Consider the following 27,687-nt stretch of genomic DNA (forward strand, 5'->3'; position numbering starts at 1 on the left):
ATTAGAACACACTGTGAGTGCTGACTGGCTGGGCCATGATTAACCTAATAGGCTTAAAGTTCCACTTGCCATCCACATCTGTCGGGACCGGCGCCGAACGCAGGCGCATAATCCACGAGACTGGGGTCCTGGAGAACTGCCCCGCTGCTCACTCACAGCGGAGGGTTCGAGACACAGAGCAACAAGACCACAGGCACCGCCGCCTCTATGCAGTGAGGCCAAGGAAGGAAGGAAAGGGGGTTCCGAGGACCCGGAGCCATGGACCTCAGAGCATTCTGGCCTGGAAATTGCCTGGACCGACTCGTAAGGCTGCCTTTCATTCGTATGTCAAGGACAGTTCTCTGAAAATTGTGAAGACTGTGGGTGGGAGATGACTACAGGCTGAAATCATGGGGTGCACACCTTCTCACAATGACATTGTTAATAGCGTTGCTAAGAGTGGCATCCAGTTTTTTAAAAAGCCCAAAGCAATTCTGCCAGGATGTCAGGGGGCCAGGGAAAGATGCTCTATCCCTTTGCTGGTTCCAAGCTGCACCTGCTATGACTCTGGGGGAGACCCGTCCCAGGGACAGAGGCTGGCAGAGGAACAGCCACGGGCCAGGTGGACCCAAAGCCCAGCGGAAGGTCTCTGTCGGCTCACAAGAGATCTCACTGCAGGCCGAGGGAAAGCTATGGAAGGAATGTCCCCAGAAACCGAAACCTCCCCACCCCAGCTGGACAAGTCACAAAGCCACAGGGCTGAGGATCTTCCATCCAAGACACAGAGCTCCCACGGGTCACAAGGGGCAGGCTTTTCCAGGGAAGAGAGTGAAGAAAGGAATACCCAGCAAAGGAAGCTGAGATGCCACACATGTGGCCAACAGGACCATTGCTGCCAAACCATCCTTCCTGCTCATGAGCCTGAAAGCAAAGTGGATTTCCCTGAGCCCCTGGTGAAGGCCCACCAGCACGCCTACACCTACCTCCACTCCTGCCTCTCCAAGTACGAAGCAATCCTGTGCCTCACCCATCAGGCCGCCCAGACCCAAGAGCTGCTGCAGCCCATGGTCACCTTCCTGCTGCTGTGCTTTGATGAGGTCAACCGGCTCTTGGGCGAGATCTCCAAGGACGGAGAAACGCTCCTCCAGGAAGTCCGGGAGGATCTGGCTTGGCCGTTGAGGAAAGGAGAGCCCCAGGAGCGGCCAGACCTCCTGCAGCAGCTTCTGCAGTACACAGTCAGCAAGCTGCTGGGGCTCAGTGGCACGGTGGCCTCCGTCACTGGCAGCTTCCTGGAGGGTTCCAGCAGTTACCACCACGCCACCGCGAGCCACTTGGGAAAGAAGCTGAGCACAAAGAGGGCTGCAGATGAATGCCTCCTAAGGGCTCTGGGGCAGCTGGAGAGCTTGGCGAGCGGCCACGGGGACCCTGGGATGCAGGGTGGACCCTTGTGCTCTGAGGACAGCGGCATTGGTGGGGACAACGAGTCTGTGCAGCTGGGGGACAGGCTGGGCAAGCAAGCAAGCTGGGACTCTTTGGGGTCGGAGCCCGCAGAGTGCAAGCCAGTGCATTCAGCCACGGGGGAAGCCAGGCTGTCAGGAAAGACCTGGCAGCAAAGTCCTTCCCGGATGGGCGCAGACAGGCCCCAGGACTGCCCCCTCTCCAGGCCTCGAACTGCAAAGGTTCAGCCAGCGGCACAGTGGGGAGCAGGGAGCCCACACACCTCAAGCCCAGGCCCCAAAACAACGACTGCCAGGCCTCTGCAGATGGGCGAAAGCGCTCTGTGTGAGTCCCCTGCGATCGGGGTCTCCATGGAAGCAGATTTTTCTAAAGGCTCCAGGTTAATGGACACTCCTTCCCTCAGTGAAGGGGAGGACAGTAGCCCAGAGGGGGAGGAAGACCAGGTGAGCTGTACGAGTCCATGTCCATGGCAGGAAAAGTCTCCCCCTCCAAGGCCACGCTCTTCACCTGGTGGCCCAGAGAGCCCATTTCAGCCACACCCCGGGGGGCTCAAGAGCCCCCAAGCCCAGGAAATGATTCTGAAGATGAAGGAAGCAATCAGTGAAAGGATCAAGTTTGTCCCTGTGCCTTCGGGGACCCAGGACTGGGCCGATGAGGAGGAGAGGAGGACAGCGGTCTCCCCAAGACCCAGCACAGCCAGTGGCAGCAGCAGGGCCCCTGTGAGGCAGAGGAGGTCCCAGTCAGAGGGGTGTCTGCAGAGCCACATGGAGGACCCCACCTTCCAGGAGCTGCGGAGGGTCCAGAGAGACCTGAGCCGGAGGCTGGAGGGATTTTATGCCCTGGGTGCACGGCAGCAGGGACAGAGCCCGGAGCGGGTGCGGCAGCCCCGAGCTGCGGCTCTGAGGCCCGACACCCGCAGGGGCTCCCAGAACAACACCATCAGCAAGCTGAAAGCCTCCCTCACCGAGAACTTCGTCATTTTGCCAAGTCAGGACAAGAGCATCTTGCAGAAATGTGGTCCCCGTCCCGAGAGTGAAGAGTCCCGGCCAGGGGAGGGTGAGGGGGTGCCAATCACCACCCCATCGGGTGAGAAGACCAGTGAGGCTCCAGGGGCCGAGGACTGGAATGTCAGGGGCTGTCCCAGCAGAACATCCGTCAAGAAACTCATTGAAACTTTCAGTCCCGCCAAGAGTCTGAGGAGCCCAGGGGACTCCAAGGACGCTGGGCCGAGCCCTTGCCTCAGGAAGTGGGGGATCCCCATCATGCCTCCCAGATTTCCCATTTACAGGGGGCTTGCCCCTTTGTATCCCAAGCCCCGAATTTCTCCAGCAGCAAGTAGAGAATCTCTCCAGGAGGGCCCAGGCTGGAGGCCCTTAGCTCCTATCTTCCCCCCTCTGCTGACATCAGGAGCATCCAAGAAGGAGGACCTCAGTTTCAGCAGTGAAACAGAAGATGACCCAGAGCATCTCCCTCCACCGCCTCCGGAAATCCTGATGGACAAGTCGTTCACCTCTCTGGAGCCCCCAGACAGCAGCACGCCAGCGGGGAGCTCTCCCAAGGGGACCCGTGTACCAGGGCTGGGAGTGGCTGACCCTGCCCGGAGAACGTGGGCTTCCCCAAAGCTAAGAGCCTCCATGAGCCCCACTGACCTCCTACCCAGCAAGAGCGCGACGGCCTCCACCAGGCCCCACAGCACAGGGCCAGGGGGCAGCAAGAGCGGCTGCGGTACCAGAAAGCTCACCATGGACCTGAGCCACCCGCCAGCAACCAGCAGAAACCCAGAGGTGGAGGGCAGAGGGGCTCCAAGTCAGGCACCGGCAGACAGGGTCACCAGCCTGTCCAAGCGTCCCCAGAAGGTCATCCCCTGGCACCACTCCAGCCACACATCTGGGCAGAACAGGACCTTGGAACCCAGCCTGGCCAGGCCAACACGAGGGTCGCATTCTCCTGAAGCCCCCAGGCAGAGCCAGGAGAGAAGCCCCCTGCTGGTCAGGAAGGCCTCTTCCATGAGGGGATACTGGACACCCCGAGCGGATAGGAGGCAGACCTCCTCTCACAGACCTGCCCAGCCAAGTGTTCCCCCGATGCATGGCTCCCCCAGCCCACCAGTCAGCCCTCCGATAAGCCCCACGGTGCTAAGCCCCCCAACGATGAAGGAAGGAGCTTCCCCCCCACCCCAGCACAGGCCTCCCAACACTCCCCCCGTTAGCCCACCCGCACAGCCTACTTCCAGCCCCGCTACCCAGCACACAGAAGCGAGCTCCCCTTCCTCCACCACCTCCCCCTCCCCGCCAGTGTCCCCTGCTCTGGGGCACAAGCAAACAAGAGATTCCGAGGACAGTCAGGCAGCCACGGCCAAAGCATCTGGGAACACACGTTCCATATTCTGTCCAGCCACCTCCTGTCTGTTTGAGGCTGCCCTGCCCCCTTCGACAGCCCACCCACTTGCCCCAGCATCGCTGCCTCCTGAAACTGGCGGCCCTCGCGGGACCCCCGCAGGGGGCTGGAGGAGCTCAGGGCCACGGCAGAGGGCAGGCCCGCAGCGGGGCGTGGCTCTGTGTGCCCTCAACCCTCAGCCTTTCATCAGAAGGACAGCTTCTGACCGCCGGCCAAGTGTCCGCCTTCGGCTGCCTGTCCCCAGCGCCCCCAGGGACGCTTGTCAACCCGCGCTCAGCAGGAGCAGGTAAGAAGGGTCCTCGGGCCAGAGCTGAGAGGCCCTTGGGGTCATCTGGGTCAGTAGTTTCCAGACTGTGCTCCAAGGGGAGAGGCTGAGGACAGGGGGCTGCGAGATGACCTGCCTCTCGCCATTGGACCCATCCTTGAGCAGACGCACTTTCACCCGTCACTCATTTCAGCCTCCCAAGAAAGATTTTAACTGAGAGAAGCTCTGCTGTGTTAAAAATAGAGTTTAAAACAATCACCTTAATCCAAGCATACCCTCCCCTTTATTTTACATTTGAGGAAAAGGAGACGGAGTGAGGTCCCACCCCTACCCCCACTGAGCCACAGTCAAGCTGTCTGGAACCAGCGACCTGATTTCTATTGTCTCCGGTTTACTGAGGTTCTCAGCCTTTCAGGCCCCACGACCCCTTTAAAACTCTTAAGAATTATGGAGAACCCAAAAGAACCTTTGTGTAGGTGGGTTGTATCTCTCACTTTTTACTGTATTATAAATTAAAGCTGAGAAATACCTAAAATATCTATGAATTCATTTTCTCAATGACCCCCGTCATCCATTACCATGAAAAAGTAGGTATATTTTCCACAACCAAAACATTTAGTGAAAAGAGGGCCATTGTCTTCTATTTTTGCAAATCCCTTTCGTGTCTGGCTTCCGGGAAAGAGGGCGGCCTTCTCAGACCTGCTTCTGCAGTCCATTTGGTGGGATATCACACAGAACGTAGACAGGAAAAGTCCACTCTACATTTATGAAAGAGTGAGTGGAAAAGACAAATAATATCTTGGTAGTATTTTGAAAATCGTTTTGACCTCATAGATGCCCCCACCAAAGTGTCTCGGGGACACCCAGGGGACAAGCCTTGAGATGTCCTAGAGGTATGGAATGTAAAGGTTTAGCTTTCCCACAACCCCAAAGACCTGCCTCTACTTCCCTTCCACTCTGGCCTCACCTCCATCTCCCCGTGTGGAGGTGTGTAGAGCAAGAAGAAGACCCTTTCATGGGCAGTGAGTACCAGAATCCGTGGGAGGATGGCCATCACTACCCTTGGCAGACTGAGTTCCCAGTGTGCGCTGCTCGCGAGGGCAGCTGACTTGCATGTCATTGGCCCAGCCACGCAGGCAGGCCTGGGCATGGGATGGTAACCGAGCATGAATCATAGTAGAGCTGGTGTCTGAACATGGAAAGAAAGACACATGTGCCCAAGTGGGTAGAACACATGGGGAAATTTCACCTTTTCCAGAATGCCGCGTAGGGAGAAAACTCGGAGACCTGTTGGAGAAATCTCTTATCAATGTATCTCGATATCAGATGGGACAAAGCTCAACCATCCCGGTCCTTGCTAGCTTCGAAAAGTCCCCTGCTGCGACCATCCGCAGTTTATCTCGGCCAGAGTGACACAGGTTACGGACTTCACAGTCTGCTGAGGCATACATGGTAATTTTTTACAAAGTGCTCAGCAGCCGATTTTAAATAAAGTTATTATCTAGGGAAAGTTGTGCATTATTATAGTTATATAAACTTCCCCAGCCACTTGAAAGAAATGAAATATTGATTATTTTTTGCAAGAATCTTAATGTAATGCTGCTCTTTTCGTAAATCTAAAATGAACTTCCTACAGCACAGTGCTTTTCATCTAAGAACCTTTATAAATGTTAATGCATTACTCCTCGCACCGGCCACTTATTCTCTTATTACATATCTAAAACTGTGCCCTTCAGGAGAAGAGCTTGGGAGAACAGGGACAATAAAATGGCATTAATTAAAAACACTAACATTTTAAAACAGCAGTAGCAATAATAAAGTAACATAAAATTGTTCAAGAAGAAAATAATGCCCTTCTCTCAGGCTTCTCCGTAGAATAGGGCAGCCTAAAAGGTTGTTTTATGTCCTGAATCTCAATACTCAGGGAGATGGGGTAGATGGGGTGGTGGGGGGGCAGTGAGAAGTGCTTATAGCTTGAAAGAAAGGAGGATTCATAAATAGGAGACTTCCCAAGGTTGCCTGAAAGGTCACAATAATGGCTCATACTCCTTCTCCTGCCTCCTGGTAAGACCACACCTCCAAGCCACTCGGAGCTGAAACTGAGCACGTGTTGAATGTGATGGGACAATGCTCATCCCCCAATCCCTCTACCCCTCTGCCCCTGTAAAGTTGACATCTGCGAGCAGAAGCATGCCAGCACGGAGTGTTTCTCACTCTATAGATGCATTTTTTAACCTGCCGTCCTGCATATCAGAAACCAGACCGAGGAGGTAGGCATGATTTGCCTGAGATCGTGTAACAAGCCAACAGGCCAGTGGGAGAGAGCCAGAAAGACTCAGAACAGGCTGTTTCCCCAAGCAGGGACTTGTAGGAATGCAACCGCCCCATGGTATCTTGATCAGAGGCGGGATGACCTGGCCTACCCCTGGCATTGACCTACTTCTCGTCATCCCGTGCCAGGCACATGCCCCTTTTATAGAAAAAATGATGATGTTTATATCCTCCTGATCTTGGGGCCCAGGGGATTGGCAACAGTCCTTGGAGGCTCACCCAGGAAGCTCAGTCACTAAGCTTTAGCTGTTATTTATGTTTTGAATCCCCTGATGGAGGTGCCGTCTCTAGGTCTTAGCACGCTGGGGCACTGTGAGCATTCAAGAAGGGTCCAGACTTTCTCCCCTCAATACAGTGCTTTTAGCCTTAGCTTGAACTGGACCACCCAGGCAGGGGCTCTTGGCAGCCCAATCCCCCAACCCTATTTCCTGGATCAGGCTCCCAACCCACCAGCCAGGCAGTGGCTGGGCAGCCTGCCTCCCCAGTCATTCTGGGATCAGGCAGAACCATAGTCGCCATGTGGCAAGCAGGAAAATCTACCTCCGAGCCTGAGCCTCAACCTGGCTGGGGTCGGGGAAGACACAGTTCTAGGACAAAATCCTTCATCACCTCCACTGACCGGGCACACTGGGCCTGCCCCTCCCGTTCCTGCCAGCACCTCCAGTTGTGGAGCGGCAAAGGGTCCTCGATGAGGTGCATCAGGCTGGTCCTGAGCGCACAATCGCCTTCATCGGCAGGGACCAGAAACGGGGGCCCGAGGCCGGCGCAGATGAGACTGGCTCTGAGGAACACGGGGAGATGCTCACAGCTGAAAAATCCCGGGTATGCCGATCTCAGTTCCCACCCCACCTCACCCCACATTCTGGCTACCCCCATCCCAGTGGGATCCAAACTCAGACTCGCCCTCCGCTGGTCGGACAGCTCCGGGAAGCCTAACCACAGAGCCAAGCGCGCTGCCTGATAAAACGCCAGGGATGGCGGAGAACCCGCTGTCACAGGTGGAGAGAAGGACCTTCTGGTCTCCGCACGTGGGGAGCTGGGTCCAGTCCTGGACCTGAGATGACTGACGGCGAGGCTCTGACCCTCAGGTGCCTACCCGTCATGTGACAGGGTGGTCCCTCGTTTCCTGTCCAGGGGTGACTTCCTGTTCATGCTAGCAAGCAGAGTGACCGCTGGCCGTTTACTGAGCGCTTACCATGTGCTCGTTCCGAGCGCCCCGTGAGATGCGCACTTTTATCATCTCCATTCTACAAAGAAGGGATTGGGAGTCAGAGAGAGTAATGAACATGCTCCAGAATCCACGGCTAGTAAGTGCAGAACTTGAACCCGGACAGCCGGACTCCCACTTGCAGGCAGGAGCGATGAGGCCAGCCCGCCAGCACACAGCCCCTGTGGCCCTCGGAGCTGGTCCCCCTTTTGGCCTCAGCTCGCTCCACGCTGTGGTCCTTCTCCATTCCGCACCCGCAGTGCACACGCGGTGTCCCTCTCCCCTCAAAGCCCCTCCTCTCGCGGTGTCACTCAGCAGCTGGGAGGCTCTGTTCTAGCCAAATGCCAGGCTTGGGCCAGGCACTTTCCCTTTTACTCCGTTCAGGAAAAGGGAGGCAGCTGAGCAAAGCAGGGTGCGGTGGGGTTTTGTTTTGTTTGGGTTTTTTTTGCTGTTATTGTTGGTGTTATTTTTAATTCGACTAGCTAAGCCTAGCCCTTTATTAAATAAGAAGTGCTTTAAAAACAAAAATAAAATAAAGGTCCAGCTCCCAGAGTTCCTGAGGGAGCTGCTTTGTTCAGAGCAGCGGGATCCTGGGCGTGAGGGAAAGAACAGGACTCCTGCTGTCCGCACAGACACCGGGGCTCGGTTCCCACGGTGCCAACCACAGCGGGTGCGGGGGCGGCACCAGCCAGGCAGACCTGGCGAGGGACGGCGGAGGCAGGGCACCCGGAGTCCGCGGGGCACCCGGAGTCCACGGGCCTGTGGCTGAGACAGATAGCGAGGCACTGAGAGAGGAAGGATGGAGATGGAGCGGGGCGGGGAGGGGGGGCCAGAAAGAACCACTGAGGAGCGTTTGATCTGCAGCTGTCCTTTCTCTCCGCAGCAGCAGTGAGGAGAGCCTCAAGAAGGACACAGAGCCATGGAACAGCTCCTGTGCCCCAGAACTGAGGGGCGGTGGCAGGGGCGCGTCTCCCCCAGAGCTCTGCGTGTTGGGCCAAGGGCTGCAACGGGAAGCCCGAGCCGGCCACACCCAGGACAAGCCTCAACAGAGGGAAGTAGCCTGACCGGCTAACCAGCAGGGTCACACGGATGCCAGCCACCCCACAAGGCGATGGGTGACAGCCAAGCATCGGACTGTCCCAGGGAGGGTGGGCCAACCAAACTCCTACGGAAGCGTCCTAGAAAGATCTGGAAGGTGCACTGCCCAGAGAGTCTGCCGAGTTCTAAACCTTGGCCATTTTCGGTCCCAGATTCTGGTTTGCATTGGGGTACAAAGGTTAACTATAACCTTGGACCCTGACGCTCTTTAGTCCTTCAAGTACTAGCCTTAATTTAGGGGAAAAATGCATTTGTTGCAGGCTGCTTGGTGGGCTGGGGGGAGGGATTTGCTGGGGTGAGTTTCATGGACTCATGTAATCCCCACAACAAAGAATGAAGCAGATAGAGCCCCTCCCCCACCCCAAGCCCCAAAGTGTCGTGCCTGTGCCTGATGTCACACAGCCTGGAAGAGAACAGAGCAAAAATTCCAACAGGTGTGCCTGGCACCAGAATCCCTTGGTTTTTTTTGTTCCATTTCGTTGCCTATGACTATTCCCTCACACCATCTGCCTAAAGCAAACATAGTTGTACAAATGGTTGGAAAGTGTGGTGGTTTGTTTTTTGTTTGTTTGTTTGTTTTAAGATTAAATAGTAGCACAGGGTTTCAGCCACCATTGAGAGCTTTGTTAGGAGCTGATCGCTCCAGAGATAGGAAGAATGAGGAGGAATGGAGACTCACACCCTCCTCCTTCTCCTCCTTCCCCAGCACAGACCCAAAGCCCTCCACCCAAAGCTTCCAGCCCATTCCTGAGCGGCCTGGGATGGTGTCTCAGGGGCGTGTCTCGGGTGCTCTGCCCTGCACATCCCCACGCCCCTCCGACGGGCTGGGTGCGACCCAGCCTTGCAGACACGCAGCCTGCCCTGCACGCCCCGCGGGGGCTGGAGCTCGAGGACGTGCACACTTGCAGGCACACAAACCCTCGTGCACACGCCGGTCTCCCTGAGGGGCTTCTCCGCCAACTTCATTCCCCAGTCATCCGCACAACTTCTGCGGAGGTTGAAAGGGAGGTGAAGAACTCCTGCTCCTGCCCAAACCCCGCTTCTGCCAATGCGCTAGATATTTGCTGCAGATCCTGGAATGTTTCCACGGGCGGCTGTGGAGTGCTTTCTTTTTAGAAACGAATTTGCAGTAATTGGGTGATTCAATACCGGCTCAGTGGGTCGTCGAAAGACAAGAATTCTCAGCCACAGGGTACAGCTAAGGGGCCAGCCCCCAGATCTGCAGCAAAGCTGATTTTTTTTTTTTTAAGTTTGGGAAAATTATAGACTCCAAATCCTTTCTTGTTGAAACAGATCCTGGCTCAAGAAGATGTCCTCTGGGTCCTGGGGACGATGCCATCTGTAAATGGATTCACCTTGACTTTTTCAGTTATTAAAGCAGGGGTGACCAGGATGATCTCTACCAAGGCACCCAAGGAACAGATGATTAAACTGCCGAAGGGGCCGCACCGCCCCCACTCTGTTGGGAAGTGTCTGTCCCCACCCACACTGTTGCTGTGGGGCTGCGCTAACTGTCGCAGCGGAGTTCCGCGGCAGCGGGGTGGGTTCCCGGGCTGAGCCACACGCAGGGGTGAGTGGGTGGCCACAGGGAATGGGAGGAAGTCCAGCTCCCGGGGCAGGCAGGGCACGGCTGAGGTAAGTGTGTGAAAACAGCCGGGTTTAGGACACAGTCTGCCCACCTGGGCAGGCCAGCTGCAGTGGGGAATGAGGGTGTGGGCCCCGGGAGAAGCCAGCAGGCAGAGAGAGAGGCAGCTCACAGGTAAGTGGCTTCAGGGAGAAGCAGACCCTGTCCTGGGCTAGGGCTTAGGGGCAGACCTCCCGAGGTCTGAAGAAACACAGCAGAAACAGAGAAACAAAGGGGGGCTGGCCGGGGGCACCATTCATGAAATGGTGAGACAACGCGGGGGTGTAAACTCGACGATAAAAAGTCGAGTTCTGGAAAAAAAAAAAAAAAAAAAAAAGTCGAGTTCTGGGAACCAGAATAGGAAGTGGGAGCCAGATCCGTAGGAGGCGGAAGTGAGGCCGAGCTCCCTGTAAAAGCGCCCCCTCTTAGAGGGCTGGGGCTGGTTTGAGGCTGTAGGTGGGGGCCAAGTGCACCCAGCTGCAGCCACGAAAGTAGGTGTGGGCAGCTGGGCGCCAGGCAGCCTATTCCCTCCCAGAAGGAGTCAGCATCAGAGAGAATGCCCTGGAAGAGTCTGGAATGAGCTTCCCTGAGGGTGCGTGGCAGGAGGCTCTCTGAGAGCAGAGGTCACCCCCTCCCCCGAGCTAGGCCCGCTGAGCAGCTGCTGACACCCACCGTTCCCCCCATGCCAGGCAGTGGTAGAGGAACACGGGGTTTCCAGGGTCCCTACATCAGTCCTGGAGCGGGTCAGGACTCCTCCTCATCTCTCTGCATTTACTGAGCACCTACTAAGACCAGGGCAGTGCTGGGCTCCTGCCATATATCTCCATAGGTGATGCAGTGAGAGGCCTCCAGGCCCGAGCATCAAGGACAAAGAGCTGATAGAGACTATCATGTTGGCCAAGGACCCAGCTGCTTTAAGAACCCCAAGTCAGCTTCCCCTGGGGTGAAGCAGAGGGGTCTCCAAAGCCAAGGGGCTGGGAGGCACTAAAGGTCAAAGGTGAAGCAGGGCCCAGCCAGCACCAGAACAGATGGGTCACAGATGTGGTTTTCTGGCTACCATCCCAACCACCAGACTTAGGCCAAACTGCAGGTGAATTACACACTGTACAAAAGAAATTAAATGTACCACAGCAGGCAACTTGTGTGGCTTTGACTCAGTTTCCCCCTCCTGAAGACCAGGCCTTTACTCAAACCCATGTCTCTGCCTTGGAAAGCACACTGCTGGTGTCCATGAGGGACAAGCCCAATCCCACAACTTCTCAGATGGGTCACTCTCACCCAACCCACCTTCCCTCCACCCAAGAACCTCGTCCTTGCTGAGCCCAACCCACTTCCTGCACTCGAAGGAGTAGGGAGAGCAGGGTTTCCGTTTTGTCTTGTCTTTTTCAAATAGTGTCACCAATGGACCCAACCCATTAAAGACTCATGAGTCTGCACTTTTCCTTCCCAAAGTTGGAAACCAAGAAGGAACGTTGGGTAGAAAGGCCCAAGAGAGCCCACCACAGAAAAGGAGATCAGTTTAAGATGTGCATATTATACCCATGTTTGGGCCAACTCTCTTCCAGGGGTGCCCGGCCACCGTCAACACCCATGGAGACCCCCAGAACCGAGGAGGGGGAAGTGCTTCCCCTCTTCCGCTAATCCATTAGGAACGCAGCATACAGCTCTGCCCCCAAGGGAAAAACACAATTTTCCAGTTCCATCAAAAGGACTCATGGGGGAAAAAAGCAGATATAATATTCTGGTGGAACAGTGATAACTTTTTGCAAGTATAAATACAATCTTCAAGACGACATACAGCTTCTGTCCACAGCCTGGGTCTGTGCGGCAGTTCACTCTAAGCAGCACCTAGTTCTTTCCTTACATCGTGTACCCAGTTCAGAACCTGAAATAATCCGTGTCAGTAGATAAGTCAGGGCAGACGACCAAAGAGACTTTTCCTGCGCTGTGAAAAGCTTACGTTTGACAAGACTTGTCTCATCCACCCCGCAACATGAATGAAAGGGGTTTTGAGAAATACATTCTTTTTTCTGAAATAAACCGGTGTTTTTGCACGTATCAGGGGAGCTGGTGCAGTGAATTCGAAGCGTCAACATGTTTGTCTATCGATCATTCTGTTGACGGCTTACAGGCTGCCCACACCCACTGCATCTTCCCAAGGAAAGCCTTGCAAAGGTAATATATTTTTAAGTAGCCTCACATCAGATAAGCTGTTGAACTGCCATAAAGTAAATGCGTTCTGGGCCTCCATTAACAGAACACGTTGTGCTGCGCCGTGGTTCACTCCCTGGGCCTACCTGAAGTTTCAATAAACTTCCATCAATCCATCCCGACATTTTTATGAAACGTAATTAAAGATTCGTTGCACACGCAGAGGAGCAAACGGTTCATCCGCTCCGCACTCTAATTCAATTTTATGGAGGACCCTGGACACTGCTGGCTTGATTACTGAAGTCTCGTGGACTTCAGGAAGTAACTTGACCGATAGCCTATGGGCCCTGTGACTACAGAATTCCAGCCGGGTAGCAGCTTGGGTCCTGAAGGCCGTCACTCCAGACAGCCCCGAAGTCTCGCACAGGAGTCAGCAACCTGTTTTGGCTGGAATGGCAGCCCCAGCAGGAGTCAGGTAGTGGCCGGACAGGACAAGCCGGGTGGGCCTGAGTTGGAGGAAGATGAAGGGAGAAACAGGAAGGAGGAGGAGACGGGAGGAGGACGTGGTGAATGTGTCGGTCATCCTGGGGAGCCAGAGTCTCCCCCGCTCCTAATGGCTGGAACTGGGAGCCAGAAGCCTGAGGCCCCACAGCTCCATCCCTCAGCCCCGCAATCCAGCTTCAGGGGGGCCCGTTCTTTCATCCAAAAAGCAGCGAAGGGCACGCCAACCTCCATAACCCTGCCGTCTACAAGACTCGGGCAGACTCACTTCTACGAAACCATCTTTTCTGAGCCCTCTGGAAGAAGTGAGCTGATGACCCCTCACTACGTCTGCTCGTAAAGTTCATCTCCACCGTCTCTGCATTTCGAGATTCTGAGCAAGAGGAGAAAGTACGGTTTCCCCCTCGTTCCAGATCTGGGCTTTGATTCTTGGAGAAAGTTAAAAACAGCTGTCAAACTCAGCTAGAATTGACTTCCTTCTCTGCAGGATTCCACGTCTTTCGAAGTGAGAAGACTTTAAAACATCTTGCTTGCCATCACGACCACAAATGTCAAATATTCCAAATGGGGGGAAAAAAAATTAAGCTTCAGAATCTCCCACTTATTTGCATGCTGAGTCGTGGGTGATCTGTCAGTCAGATGCCGGGATTGACTTCACTGCCGTCTGAACAGAGAGTCTTACTGGGCTGAGGCTAGAGTTAATAATAATTATGCCTTTTCTTTGTGTGTAACACTCTACATTTTCAAAATGCATTTATCTATACTGTTTTATTAGATTTTTTTAAAAATCCCATGAGATGAAAAGCAAGTCTTATTTTTTTTTTCAACACCTTTGACAAATGAAAAAAAGAAGGCTGAGGGATGTCAAAGACATTTGGCCAGCTAGTGGGGCCCCCCCAGCTCCCACCCAACCTTGGTTCTAACACCAACTGCCAGCAGGAGTGAGGTTATTCCAAAAGATACCACAACCTTCCATGGAAGAAATGCTCAGTTTTCTCCAACATTTACAAATAAGAAATTGTTTTTCAGATCCAGCCAAAGGCCAGCTGTAATTTTAGCCTTTCCTCTGAAACTAGTTTGCATGGAAATTCAGAACAATATTTCCAGGAGAATTATTTACTATAATCACCTCTACGCACCTCAACCACTCCCCGTCCCTCCCCTGCACATACACATAAAACTGCCCCTGGCAGGAAGAATAAAAAAAGATAAGTCTTCCCCCCCGCAAAAAGTCTTTGTTCCTTGTTGCTGTGAACCCCCAAAGTGGGCTTTCAAGGGAACCCCCGCCCCCGGGCTGGAAGAGATGGCACCTGAGCAGACCGCTCTCTCCCACTTTATGGCCAGTGCCCCAAAGTAGTAAAAAACAGCGGATGAGACATAAGGGAAATATAGACCCTGGGAAACAAATTGCCTTCATGAAAATTATTTATCTAGCTTTTCTTTTCCCCCTTTCCTTTGGAAGGGGACAGGATCGGCTGTGTTTACAAAACCTGGTGACTTTTTAAAGCTATTGTTTAGTTAATGGCTGCTGACACCGGCCCAAGAGGTGCTGGGTCTCTTTCTCGATGTAAAGATTCTCAAGGAGAACCCAAGGTGACGCTAATAGCAGCTGTCAACCCACAGAGAGGTAATTATAAAGCCGTGATTAAAATAAAACAAAACCTTCAAATGTTATAGCCTTCTTCACAGAGACACCAGGTGAGGGGATACGGAGAAGACAGACCACTGTCCCCCTCCACAGAAGTCCCTGGAAGGATAAGGACCTAACTGGAATCCCTACTGGATCCAGCCGCAGAAACGCCCACCCTGTGAGCAACCCCACGGGGATGCCGGCCCGCCCACACGCCCACCCACCCAAGGGACTGCGGGAGCCCAGCTGGGAGCAGGGGATTAGGGCACTGCTTCCCCAGGCCAGCTGCCCAGTAGGGGGAAACGGGGACATAATCAAGGTGTACCAACTTCCAATGAGAAGATCCACAAATTCTGGGGACCTAATATATGGCCTCGTGATTACGCTAATAAATCTATATTATCTACTCGAATGTTGCTATGAGAATAAAACGCAGCACAAAAAGAAGCAGTAGTTGTGTGATGGGATGGAGGAGTTCGCTAATGCTATGGGGGTGATCGCTTTGCAAGACAGAAATGGATCAAATCAACACATTGTACACCTTCAACTCACACAAGGTTGTATGTCAGTTATATGGCAATAAAGCTGAGGCGAGAGGAAAGAAAGAAAAGACAGCGCCCTGGGCCCCACCCTGTACCAACGGAATCAAAATCCCTGGGGGGTGAGCCCCTGACATCAGTATTTCTTTCCGTCTCCCCAGAAGATGCTGAGGCAGAGCGAGTGGAGAAACACGAAGGAGGGAAGAGAAAACAAGACGGGAAGCTTGACCTGGGGGCAGCTTCTCCTCAAGGCCCAGAAACTCTGAAGCAGGTAAGTGTTTTCAGACAAGTCTAGTCCTTCATCCCTCCACTGGAGGGAGAACAGAGCCCTTCCATAGCTAGAAGCTGTATGCCCAGCCCGAGAGCATCTTCAGGAGACAAGCTCCCCGCTGCGCGCGCAGCCGAGCAAAGGATGGGTGGGGCTCGGCTCAGACCTTCTCCCCACCGCCACCCCCCACCGCTCCATCTTCATTGGTCACCACCGGCCATCCGTGAGGCCTCCTTCTCCCAGGCCCAGGCTAATACGTTGTCTTCCCTTTGTTTTAGAAGTGATGATGTGGGGGGCGCCTGGGTGGCTCAGTCAGTAAACTGTCTAGCTCTTGATTTCAGCTCAGGTCACAATCTCAGGGGCCTAAGGTCGAGCCCCCTGTCGTGCCCCAAGCTCAGCGGGGAGTCTGCTTGAAATTCTCTCTCTCAAATAAATAAATCTTTTTAAAAAAAAAAATTAATGATGTGAGAAATCTTTTGAGACTGAAATTTCCTGAGGTTCCCCACAGCCCCGCCCCAGAACAAGAACCACCCAGTCCCTCCCCAGTGGGGCTGGGCCAGAGGCGTTGCCCACAGAGCCCAGCTGCCCAGAGACTAGATTTAAATTTAAAACAGTGAAGGAAAACGGAGCCTTGCAGAGTTGTTTGCTTTGCACTGTTTTAGCCGTATTAAACACCTCCACCCAGGAGGGTGGGTCTGGAGCACAGCGGGTAGGAAGCTTCCATTTTGAAGCTGCTCTTGGAAGACAGGACGCTGACTTTGAGCTTCATCTCTGCCTTCAAAACCCTTGCCAGACTCTGTGCCTCTGGGTTCCTACAGGTTCTAGGATCTTAACAAGCACAAAATGTCCATCTCCCCCACCCAACCCAAAAAGTCTGCCCAGACTCCAAGCAAACACAATTAATTAAGTTGTGTAAAACTTTATAAACATTTAAAAATCAGCCTCTTGGGCATCGTTGATGATCCCCTGTCTAGCAGGCCTTTAACCTGGTTCAGTCAGAATCAGCTGGGAAGCCCCTGCTGGGGTCACAATTAGTGAGAAGAGGCTCCTGCTGGGACGAGAATTACTCAAAGTCACACTTCAGCCACCTATTAAAATCTCAGCTCCTGGGATGATGGTGCTATACCCCAGCTCACCCCAGGGCATTGGGAGGGTGGGGGGCCCGGCTTGGCTGCACCTGGCAACACAGGCAAGATGAAAAAGTGGCTTTCTCGGGGCACCTGGGTGGCTCAGTGGGTTAAGCCTTTGCCTTCGGCTCAGGTCATGATCTCAGGGTCCTGGGATTGAGCCCCGCATCGGGCTCTCTGCTGGGCAGGGAGCCTGCTTGTAATCTCTCTGTCAAGTAAACAAATAAAATCTTTTAAAAAAAAAAAAAAAAGGAAAGAAAAAGTGGCTTTCTCAGCCAGGGGTACCCATGAACTTGGAAATATGGGAGTTGATTTGGAGCTCCTCGGCATCTCCAGGTCATCCTCCTCGGGAGAGGGTCACACCAGTGATGTGAAAGTGATATACTGCAGGGTGACAGTGGAGGGGGTCCACTGGTGGGGTCTGCCAGAAAACTCACTGGCAGGGAGCTGGGGTCTCACGGCCTCAGCTGTGGGGATCTGCCCCAGAGTGTTGTTACAGATCTGGCTGGGTTCCTTGACTGGCACCTGGCTTCTGCCCCTTCGACCTTCACCTTACCCTTGTGTTTGAGGTCATGAGTTGAGCTCTAATTCTGCCTCGTGACACCATGGTCAACCAACCACTGGCCCCAGGCAAGGCAAAGCCACCCCTACTGTGTCTAGAGCGCCAGCCCAAGCTGTCCCTGTCTCCCTGTAGGACCCCATTTCTCCGGCTGCCGCATCCATGGGCAACACCTTCCCTCGGTTTGCTCGTGTTCTGGCACATCCTGAATCCAGCACACCCCTCCAGCTTCGTGATCCAGACCAAGGGGAGGGGGCACCTGTGCAATCCCAGAGCTCCCACGTAACCTCTACAGGTCCTGTAGCTTCCCGTTCCACCAAGTGCTTTCACGTCTGGGATTTCAAGTGTGAAGCTTCATCTAGTCCTCCGAAGAAGTAACCAGAATGCCGGCTCCCAGAGAGGGCTTTCAGTAATGCACTCCTCAAACTCTGCCTGGGAAGATTTTGTTAAGGCAGAAGAAGGATGACTCTGGAGAGTGTTGTTCTGCTCACCTTGAATCAGCCTCATTAACAACTGAACTGGATTTGAACAACCAACTCACGGTGGTCTCCGGGTGGTAGAGGGCTGGCCCAGCCTCTAATGGTTGGGGGCCGTCCCCACACACGGTCTGCAACATCGGGTCTGTGCTACACTCTTCATCCCTAACTCGTCCTCCCAGGCCACCTGCCGCTGGTTCTGCTGTTGTCTCGTTTCCTTTGTGACAAACCTAGTTATTAAAAAATTCTCTGAGGTTAAAAAAGTGCAAGATAATAAAACCTTAGAAAAATAAGTACTTCCTTTATTTCTACTTCAAAATATACCATGTACATCTGGAACTCTAAGAGAAAGTAGACCAGGAGATGATTCTATCATAAAAATAAAGTAAAAAAATAACAACCGCCCCTTTCAGATCTGTCTTTAACCCAGCTGAAAGGGGCGTGAGCTGCCCATTGTCGTGCTCTCCGCTGCCATCCCTCTTTCGGTGACGTTGGTTGGGGCTGCCTCACGGGGATGCTGCGTCTAAGAGTCCCTGGAGTGTTGCGAGGACAGGCTGTGGCTGGCCACTGGCCAGGTCCTGCAGCCGGGAGCCCATCTGCTCCTGGAGGCTCCGGGACAGCCGCTGCGCCACCGTGCGGACGTTCCCACCGTGCCCGGGCAGGACACTGTTCCTGGTCATGTTGCTCAGGAAACACCAGAGGACTGGAAGGACATGGCGCTCCACAGCCTGGGGCTTCTGGGGGTACACGGAGGCCACTAGCGCTGTTGGACAGAAAACGGGGAGACTTACTTGAGGCAGGCACTCTCTCCCTCTCCTGCTGCCCTCTATTGGGATGCCAACTCTATCCCCCCAAAGGTCAGGCAGCCCAGAAGAGCCAACTGGTCCATGAGACACACCAGCTAGGGCTCGGGACATGTTTTGGGGCCTATGAAAATGGCTGGATTTCTTTTAAAATCAAAAGAAAAAAATAGGAAGATATCCAACCTTGTTTGTATTCATGTTTATACCAACCAGTTATAAAATACAATTTTTAACTTGTTTTTTTTTTTTTTTTTTAACGGAGGAACAAGTGTGCAAAGGCCAAAGTGCTCAGGGCCCGTGACGGCCGTCATTGGTCCCCGCAGCCCAGGGGAGAGGACAGAGGCAGACACACTTGGACTGGACTGCAATCTAGCATTCCCTTAACCCACGTCCCCACCTACATGAGTTCATACGAACAGAGAAAACCCGTACCAGGGAGAAAAGTCAACACTCTTTCAAATGAAGCATTCTGAGAAATAAAGCAGCCGGCAGGAGACAAGACCAGTGTGGCCTCCCCAGTGTCTGGATGCCAAGCCCCACAACGAGACCAGCAGTAATGTGGGAAGCATAAATGTGCTTTGTCAACCATCAAACTCTGCACAGACCCTCGATTCAGTGATGAACCCCTCACCTCTGGTTCTTCCAGGCCCTCTACCTTCTTTAATCCCCAGAAGACCCACACGCAGGCTACCCCTGCAAGCAAGCCTTCCATCGCAGAGTAAATGCCGGGGTCAAAGCCACCTCAAGAGTGACCCCAAGTCGTTTCCCAGGGGCCACTCCAGCCTTCAGCCATGCTAACAATGCTTGCTCTGTACACTGAGCACCGTCTGCCTATCCTCCTGCCGAAGAAGAGCTGGTGAGAGCAAACGACCTTTACTTGTTGATGGAGCAAAGGAACTAGAAGGTTCCCTGGGCCAACATGCACCCAGGAAGCTAACTCTGCCGGAGTCCCAAGTCTGGGGCTCAGAGCTTTGCAGCGTGACTCCACTGTCCTCACAGCGCCTCGAGAAGCAGGACACCGGTCCATCTGGCAGAGGGGGCAGCCAGTGCTCAGAGGTCAAGGAGCTTGCCCCAGACCACACAGCTAACAAGGGCTAAGGCCAAGCCTGCCTCGACCCCAGGGCTCACGCTCTGCCCCCCTCGCTGCCCTCAAGCCTCCAGGGGTTCCCCATGTCAGACGCTGGTGTGGAGTTTTACTTTTAGCGAAACCTCCAATGTGTCCTTCCTTCATCAGCATAACATCCTCCAACGCCCCCCGGATGCTTCCCACTGGGCCCCTCGGACTCTAGGGCCAGGCTGGGACAACAGGGGGCCGGAGAAGACCAGCAGCCCCTCAGCGAAGCCTGCACTGGAGCAGCGTCCTTGCCCGCAGAATGTGCACGCTGGCTTTTAAGCCACACCCTCAGGGTTCCTGCACCCCACACCGTGGGGCCTCTCGGGGGCTCCCCAATGTCACCGAACCCTCAGAAGTAAAGGTGGCCCTTGTTCCCGGGGAAGACAGGTTGGCACCCGGGGAGTCAGCCCAGCCTTGATGGCTGGGGAGCCACTTCATAACTCAGGGCAGAGTTGGGAGCTGCGGGAAACGCTGAAGCTGGAGGAGGGCTACGTACCAGGAAAGCCAGCAGGGTGCCCCAAGGGCTGGGGTAGGAGGTGAGGAGGAGCCAGGGATATGGGGGGCTGGGGCGGAGGCGGTGCCGGCCAGAGGGAACAAAAGAAAACCAGCAATCCTGATAAGCCGCCTACCGTGAACAGCTATAACTCAAAGCCTTCCTAAACCTCCACGGGATCTCAGCGGCAAACCAAGGGGAGAACTATCCCAAGAACCAGGCCCAGGCAGGGCTCCCCCGTGCCCACCAAAGGGTGAGGGTTTCACCTGCCCCAACCTGCCCCACCTCATCGCCCCCATGCCCAGCACGCTGCCCTGCCACCGGAACGCCCCCCTCCCGGCAGCCAGGCGATCACACGCAGTCAGGCCCGCGGTTCCCCGGGGCTGGGAGCCGAGGTCACCTGGCTGACAGCGGTGGGCTTCTCAAATTAGCAGAGGCGGATGAGGGCTCTTCTGGGAGTCCTCATGAGGAGGAAAACCCCATTAAATTGGAGCTTACAAGGCAGCTGAGGTAATTAGCAAACGATTTACTCCGGTTAAGCTGCGCTATTATTAGTGCACACCTTGTGTCAATTGAAATGTTCTTCTCGACTCCTGGCTGACACTGACTCACCGGGAGAGCTACGGAGAAACTCTTGCCTTTGAGGTCTCTTGGAAACAGGTGGAAAATTCTTACATTCACATGGATAATCTAAAGCATGGTACCCATCCACCTCTGGGGCCCACACACAACCTGTACGAGGACAGGTAAGGGTTTCACCCAGAGAGTGCGGATTTTGAGCAACAGTAAAGGATTCCTTGTCTGGTGCCCCGGGGTCTCAGTTACGTGGCCTCTGCCCCTCCCCGCTGCTCATGCTCTTCTCACTCTTTCTCTCTTTCAATAAATAAAATCTTTTTTTTTTTTTAAAGGGGATAATCAGAGAACCCACACCCTCCTTATGATGTTGTTGTGAGGATTAAATGACCCAGTGCCTACAGTGGAGGCAGTGGGGAAGGGGCAGAGCCTGGAGGGCCAGGCAGCCAGAGGCCTCGTGGGCCACTCCAAGCAGCCTGGACACAATATTGAAGACAACCCACGCAAGGATTTATGCATGGGGGAGACACCACCTGACTGCCTGTTAGGGGCAGGGGCACTCAGAAGTCTAGAGAACAGAGTCCTGCCTCCTTCCTGGATGGGATCTTCCCAAGAACGGGAGGCAGGAAAGATGAGAAAGCCAGGTTAAGTAACCTGCCCAAGACCAGAGCTCACGTGAGGCAAATGGGTCTGTCCGCCATGAAGCCTGTGTCCTTTCTGTGCCACTCCGCTCAAGGGCCACAGGAGGTTTCAGGCCTGGAATGAAATCACTCAAAACTGCAAACTCAGAGCAGACATCGGCTTGGAGCAAGCTTTCCTCAGCCAAAGGCTGAACAAAGCAGAGCAGACTCGGGCCAGAGCCCCAGCCCTGCACCGCACGGGTCCGGGAGCCTGGCGAAGGGGCCGGGTAGGGCTGGCATCCAGGCTGTGCACTGCTTTGTGGGCTGTGCATGCCCAAGAAAGGGCAGTGCTCGTGCTCACCGTGGGGCTGCTGCTGACCAAGCCCCGCATCCATAAGCCAGGGTCCACCCAGAAGAGCTGAGTTTTTTTCTGATTCACACAAAGGTACCCTATGGGCTAGCCGAAGTCCTGTTTGCAAAGAAGTGCATCCTTGTGGGGCACCTGGGTGGCTCAGGGGGTTGAGCCTCTGCCGTCGGCTCGGGTCGTGATCTCAGGGTCCTGGGATCGAGCCCCGCATCGGGGTCTCTGCTCAGCGGGGAGCCTGCCTCCCCCTCTCTCTCTGCCTGCCTCTCTGCCTACTTGTGATCTCTCTGTGTCAAATAAATAAATAAAATATTTTAAAATTAAAAAAAAAAAAGTGCATCCTCATTTCTTAAAAACTGTTTTGTGTATGTACCAACCGGCCCCATTTTGATCCAAACCAAAGATTATCTTCTGGTAATGTGGGAATTATTTTTTAAAAAGCAGATTAGAGAAAATTTTTTAAAGGCCTGTGAGGATTACTGGATTATTTGGGGGCATCTAAGAGACTGGGTGGTTCAGCTCCATGCCGGGAGGCTGACTAGAAGGCCGGGGCGAGGGGCGCCTGGGTGGCTCGGTGGGTTAAAGCCTCTGCCTTCAGCTCAGGTCATGATCCCAGCGTCCTGGGATCGAGCCCCACATCAGGCTCTCTGCTCTGCAGGGAGCCTGCTTCCCCCTCTCTCTCTGCCTGCCTCTCTGCCTACTTGTGATTTCTGTCTGTCAAATAAATAAGTAAAATCTTAAAAAAAAAAAAAAAAAAAAAGAAGGCCGGGGCGAGGGGCTTCGGGGACGCTCACCGGACAGACGCTCTGTGACATCAAGAACCGCGCGGCCACTCAGGAAGCGCACCCGCCCAGCAAACGCTTGTAGGAGGCAGAGGTTGTCTGGAAGAGAAGGAGGGTGTCAGCGGCCATGATGCGGTGGCCCAAGCGACGGTCCCTACCCACACAGGGAAGGAAGTCCATCATGGAGCTGCGTTAAATTCTCTGGGTCACAGTGGGGTGTCTAGGGACACGTGAGTGGCCCGGGACAGTTGCACTGGCTCCCAAACAGGTTTCACTTACTCCCACAGGTCTGGTTCCTACTGTCTGTCCTTCCTCAAAATTGCTGAGTTTGGGGGCAAAACAGCGCTTGCCCACAGTCCTGGGCAAACCAGGATGGCTGGTCACCCTAACAGCAGCAGAAGCTTCTGGCGGGCTCTGTTTGGGTGGGAGGAGGACGTTCACAGGGGGCATGTGTTAGCTCTCAATAGTTTATATGTATCCTCCCTGTGTGAAAGTTCACCCTCCACATGCCTCAACCCCACGTTTCAGGAGGGTTGGGGGAAAGATGGATTTTTACCCCCTTTTTTTTTAATTGTCACCACACCCCGACCTCCACCAGGCACTCAGACACACCCAGTCCCAGGAGCCAGCTCTCCCTGCTGCCCAGCCTAAGGCCTGGGGACGTCCCCATTCGGATGTTGAAGAAGTGCTTACTAGAGTGAACCAGCGATGGTGAAACCACAGGCAACTAGGGTGGAGAAAGTTTGGGGCATGATGAAGCCCCCTGGCATTCTTGGATTTTATTTCTAAAGCCAACCCCAGCAGGATCCCATAGATGCTGAACTTGGGAAGGACTCCTTCTTCCCCGTTCTGGCTGACGTCTCCTAGTTTCTCAAACGATTGCACTTGAAGTCCCGCGTTCCTCACAGAGACATACTAGGTGAGGAAAGCAGCCCTTTACCTGGGGAAGGCAGGCTCACTCAGAGGATACCCACCCAGCTCCCGACGCTGCCACAGCCGTCCCCGCACAACTCCGTAGGAGCGCGTTCAAATAATAAAACCACTTTTCAGGGATGTGGCCGCAGGGCCTGCCCGCACCTGTCATGGAGGTCTGTGTGGGCGTTACCACAGGTGCCCCCCAGAAAGTGTGTCCTAGGGCCCCAGGGGCTGACCCACTCAAGGCCAGATGTCTCTCAGCAGGAGACAGAGATTAGAGACCTACCCGAGGAAGTATTTCCAGGCAAATTCCCCCTTCTAAAGATCCCTCAAATATCTCAGCATCCCCCTGGATATGCAATTAAGCTTCCCTTTTCCTGCCAGGCAACAATTCTAGCTAAGAGCTCATCCCTGCTTCCCTTGCTCTCCTCCTGAGAGCTGTAAGGGGCGCAGAGGAGAAAAATATCCCCGTGTACCCCACATACATCCCTGCTGCTTGCAAAAGTGCCATCCACAGGGAGCTACAGGGTGGCTCAGTTGGTTAAGTGTCTGCCTTCGGCTCAGGTCATGATCTCAGGGTCCTGGGATCAAGCCCCGCGTCGGGCTCCCTGCTCACCAATGAGTCTGTTTCTTCCTCTCCCTCTGCCCCTCTGCCTGCTTATCCTCTCTCCCTCTCTCTCTCAAAAAAAAAAAAAAAGAAAAAGAAAAAGAAAAAAAAAGAAAGAAAGAAAAGAAAAAAAGCATCATCCATAAGTTAGGCAACAGATTTTAAAATAATTTGTTCTGGGAAAGAAAAGGGAGGCCAGACTCTAGAATATTACAGTCAGCAGGAAGTGGTCTCAGGGTGCCTTGGTAAATCTGTAATTATGTAAGAATAGGTTTTTACATCAACATCACCTGCATTATTTTTTCCAGGTGCTTCTATTTGTCCCACGCCCATCATTAGCCACAAGCTCACCCCTGAGGACAAGGACCTCTGCCTCCTTGCTTTCCCCAACAACACTCGGTCCAGGACATTTTCTGGACACAGCCGGATCTCCAGCCTCCTGGTGGCTGATGTGGCCTCGCAGAGCCAGAGAGAAGTGGAGAATTTGGGGGCTAATTGAAAATGCACATCCAGCAGACATCTGTGCCAGACCGTGCTCCCATGTGCCTGGCACACAACAGGTGCTCAATAAATGCTCCAGGACTATAGGGAGTGTTAAAGCAGAGACATTAAGCATGCCCGAGCTGGTTTATAAACCCCAGAGCTCCACGCCCCAAGTTACTGGCCTCTCTCCCTCTGCCTGCTTCTGCAGTGATGGCTTGCTTCCAGGTCACACCCAGGTTTAATAGGCGGCGGGAAAGCATACGGTGAGGGGTGTGGGCTCTGGGTCTGGGTTGCCTGGACTGAATCCTTGGCTCTTCCATATTTCTCTGTGTTGACATGGGACAAAACCTCCTCTACCTCTGTTTACCCATCTAAAAAAGCTGCGAATACTCGCATCTTCCTCCTAGAGCTGCTCTCATGCTATGATGCTTAGGATAGTGCCCTGAGTGTATAATTACTATGTAAGTATCAGTTACTGTTGCCGCCGTTTACTATTATTTCCCCAAAACGCTCCAAAAGCCCAGCAACCTGAATGGTGGAAAGACCATTAAGAGGCACCTACCGCATGGAGCACTGGGTGTGGCACATAAACAATGAATCTTGGAACACCGAAAAAATAAAAAATTTCTTTAAAGGGGGCTGAAATATAACTTCAGAAACCTTAAAAATCCATGCTATGTTAGCCCAGCTTTTTCATGGGCTCCTCTTCTTCGCCACAAGGAAACCAGAGCTGGCCTTGGTGCTGCCCACACACAAGGGCAAGCAAAGCCATGAGACCTAGGGAAAATAGCCATGGCTGGCAGGCCACACACCCTGTCTTCCCTGAGCCTTGCCTTCCCTCTCTGCAAGGGGGGAGAGATCTACAGGGCCTCCCACCTGCCCCATGCAGCCAAGCCCTACAGCCACCAGGCCACGTCATCCTCAGGCTCGTGGGAAGCCAGAGAAGAAGAACTGTTTTAAAAGCATAAAAAGTATGGTAGCACGATAGTGATAGCAAAGAAACTGGGGTCCAAGTGGACCCCTGGCAAAAAGCACAGGACTCTGACTCTGTCACATAGTCGCAAAAAGTAGGTCCACTCATTGCAGGAGAAGTAGAAACGATCTTTTTAAACAGAAAAGTGCAAACTAAGGCCTAGGCACGGGGCAGAGCTGTTCAAAGTGACTCAAGTGTGTAATCATATGTAAATGCTTGCGCTCTGCTTTTTTTATAAGCAGGATGCAAATTTAAACGTGTGATATCATCGTGACTCGACACAAATAGGCACAGAAAAAAATATCAGAAATGAAAAGTGCCAAACGTTAATAATGGTCTCTTCCAGAAGTTGAGACTGAAGAGGGCCTTTCAAATTTCTCCTTCCCAGTGCCTTGTATGTTCCATCTTCTCAATAATGAACAAGTATGACTTTTACGTGGTGGAAAGCAAACTTTATATTTCTAAGCTAAGTAGGAAGTCTGCATGGTAGCATGAAAAACTGGTGAGTTAAATGAAAGAAGCAAAGTCTAAATTGTATTTACATTCCAATCTTTAAACAGGGAAATGTGTACACATGTAGACAAGAAAGAAAAGAGAGATTTTTAAGCAGCTGGTACACTAGAGGGGCATCATGGATGAATTTCGAAATTCCCTGAACAATACCATGCTGGTCATATGATTTGTATAAAGTAATGAATTTAGAGTCAGCAGAGCAAATTAGCAAAAGGAGATCTGAAGCTGCCCATTTCTGAGCTTATCTGCTCTCTCCAGCCCTGGCGGGGGGCTGTGCTAAATTAAGAGAACTCCTTTTGATGCTTAGTCTGACCAGTATGGGGTGGGCTGTCAGCAGCCGGATGTTTTAATTAGTGACGTTTCTTCTGTAGCTAATCTGGTAACAGGGCCCAAAGACAGAACCAGCCAGTCTGCTCAGGAAATGCCTTGGTCCCCAGAATAACGCCCCTGAAATCAGAAGATCTTGCTGCTGAGTAGAAAGGATGCCCCTCCCGGCCCCTTTCTGGAGAGGCTCCCAAGCAGGCAGAAATGACGGGCAGAGGTCAGGGAGCAAGGTACCCACATATCTCCTTCTTTACCATGTCCCAAAAATGGGACATGGGCAGAAATCCCCACCTGCTCTGTGGACCGTGACACCACCTGCCCCATACACCCTCGGGAAGACCAAGGAACTAGAAGAGATGGGGTGGCTGATGAGTCATTTTATCCAGAATCAGGAGGGACCTTAAGAGGTTGCCTAGAAAGCCAACCTCATGATTTGGCTGTGCCATCTGGACTTTGTGCCAGAAGTTGGACTACCCTGGCTGTGTTCTTGATCCCCATAGTCCCCGTTGAGTGGGGAACAAACCAAAGCATGCTGAGCCATTCCTTTGTGACTCTCCACATTGAAGATTTCACAGCTTTTCATGGCTCCTTTCCAGTCTGGAGCCTGGAATCCCTTGAGGCGGATGACACTAGGCTTGAGAGAAACTCCCTCTGCTCAAAGAGCTCCAAGCCACTTCCAGGAGGGGCCTCAGGAGGCTGAGGGTAGACTGGAGCCACTAGGCTCCTTTTGGGTGAAATGGGAAGAAAGATTTACACCCCTTCTCTTCTGCCACTGCTGCCCCAGTCTCTGCGTCTACCACCCGATCCCCTGGGACAGTGGGAAGTTTAGTGACTTACACCTATTTCTCCTTCTGCACGTCAGACTCAGACCATTCCAGGCAGATGAGAACCATTCCCAGAGAGAGCTTGATTCTACCCTAGGTACTCCCTGGCACTGATGAATTCTTCCTGGCAATCTAAACCCCTCCACTTCTGCCCTTCATGGATACAGAAACGAGCAAGTCACTTCATAGCTAAAAACACTTCCAGGGGCACCCGGGTGGCTCAGTCAGCTAAGCGTCTGCCTTTGGCTCAGGTCATGATCCCAGGGTCCTAGGAGCTCCCTGGTCCCTGGGGCTCCTGCTCAGTGGGGAGTCTGCTTCTCCCTCTCCCTCTGCCATCCCCCCCCATACACTCATGCTCTTGCTTGCAAATAAATAAATAAGATCTTAAGGAAGAAAAAAAAAACTTCCAAAACCCAGGTGGCTCATTGGGCGGAGTGGGTATGGCTCAGAGCACAGCCACATGGCCCCAAGAGCCCACTGCTACACCTGCTCAAAATGACCAAGAGCCAAGACCCTGTGCTTTACCCTCTGGGCCCCACAGGCGCTTTTTGCCAGGGGTTTACTGGGCTCCCTCCAACTCTTTGAGGCCAACAACATTCCACTGCAGCCTAATACTGACCTAAGGATTAGAGAGGAAAACAGTGCCCCTCATGCCTGCCTCCATTCTCCCCACATCAGATCCTCTGGCT

The 27,687-nt window shown here is 53.4% G+C and overlaps 2 protein-coding genes across 2 annotated transcripts in view; one reads left to right on the plus strand and one right to left on the minus strand.

Annotated features, from left to right (window-relative positions):
- Positions 1–389: 389 nt before the first annotated feature.
- On the plus strand, positions 390–8,701 carry PCARE (photoreceptor cilium actin regulator; the record flags this gene model as incomplete). Its single annotated transcript, XM_080814172.1, has 2 exons — positions 390–4,120; positions 8,521–8,701. 2 exons carry the CDS (start codon positions 390–392, stop codon positions 8,699–8,701), a joined length of 3,912 nt encoding a protein of 1,303 aa, XP_080670298.1.
- A 9,185-nt stretch (positions 8,702–17,886) lies between these two features.
- Positions 17,887–27,687, minus strand: part of TOGARAM2 (TOG array regulator of axonemal microtubules 2) — a 41,348-nt gene continuing 31,547 nt past the window's right edge. Inside the window, exons 18-19 of the mRNA XM_080814243.1 lie at positions 22,372–22,458; positions 17,887–18,373 (exon numbers count right to left, since the gene is read on the minus strand). Of these exons, the coding sequence (XP_080670369.1) occupies positions 18,117–18,373; positions 22,372–22,458 (344 nt within the window). The 3' untranslated portion in view covers positions 17,887–18,116. The remainder of the gene's footprint in view (positions 18,374–22,371; positions 22,459–27,687) is intronic.

The sequence above is a fragment of the Martes martes genome, assembly GCF_963455335.1.
Source record: "Martes martes genome assembly, chromosome: 9".
NCBI lineage: Eukaryota > Metazoa > Chordata > Mammalia > Carnivora > Mustelidae > Martes > Martes martes.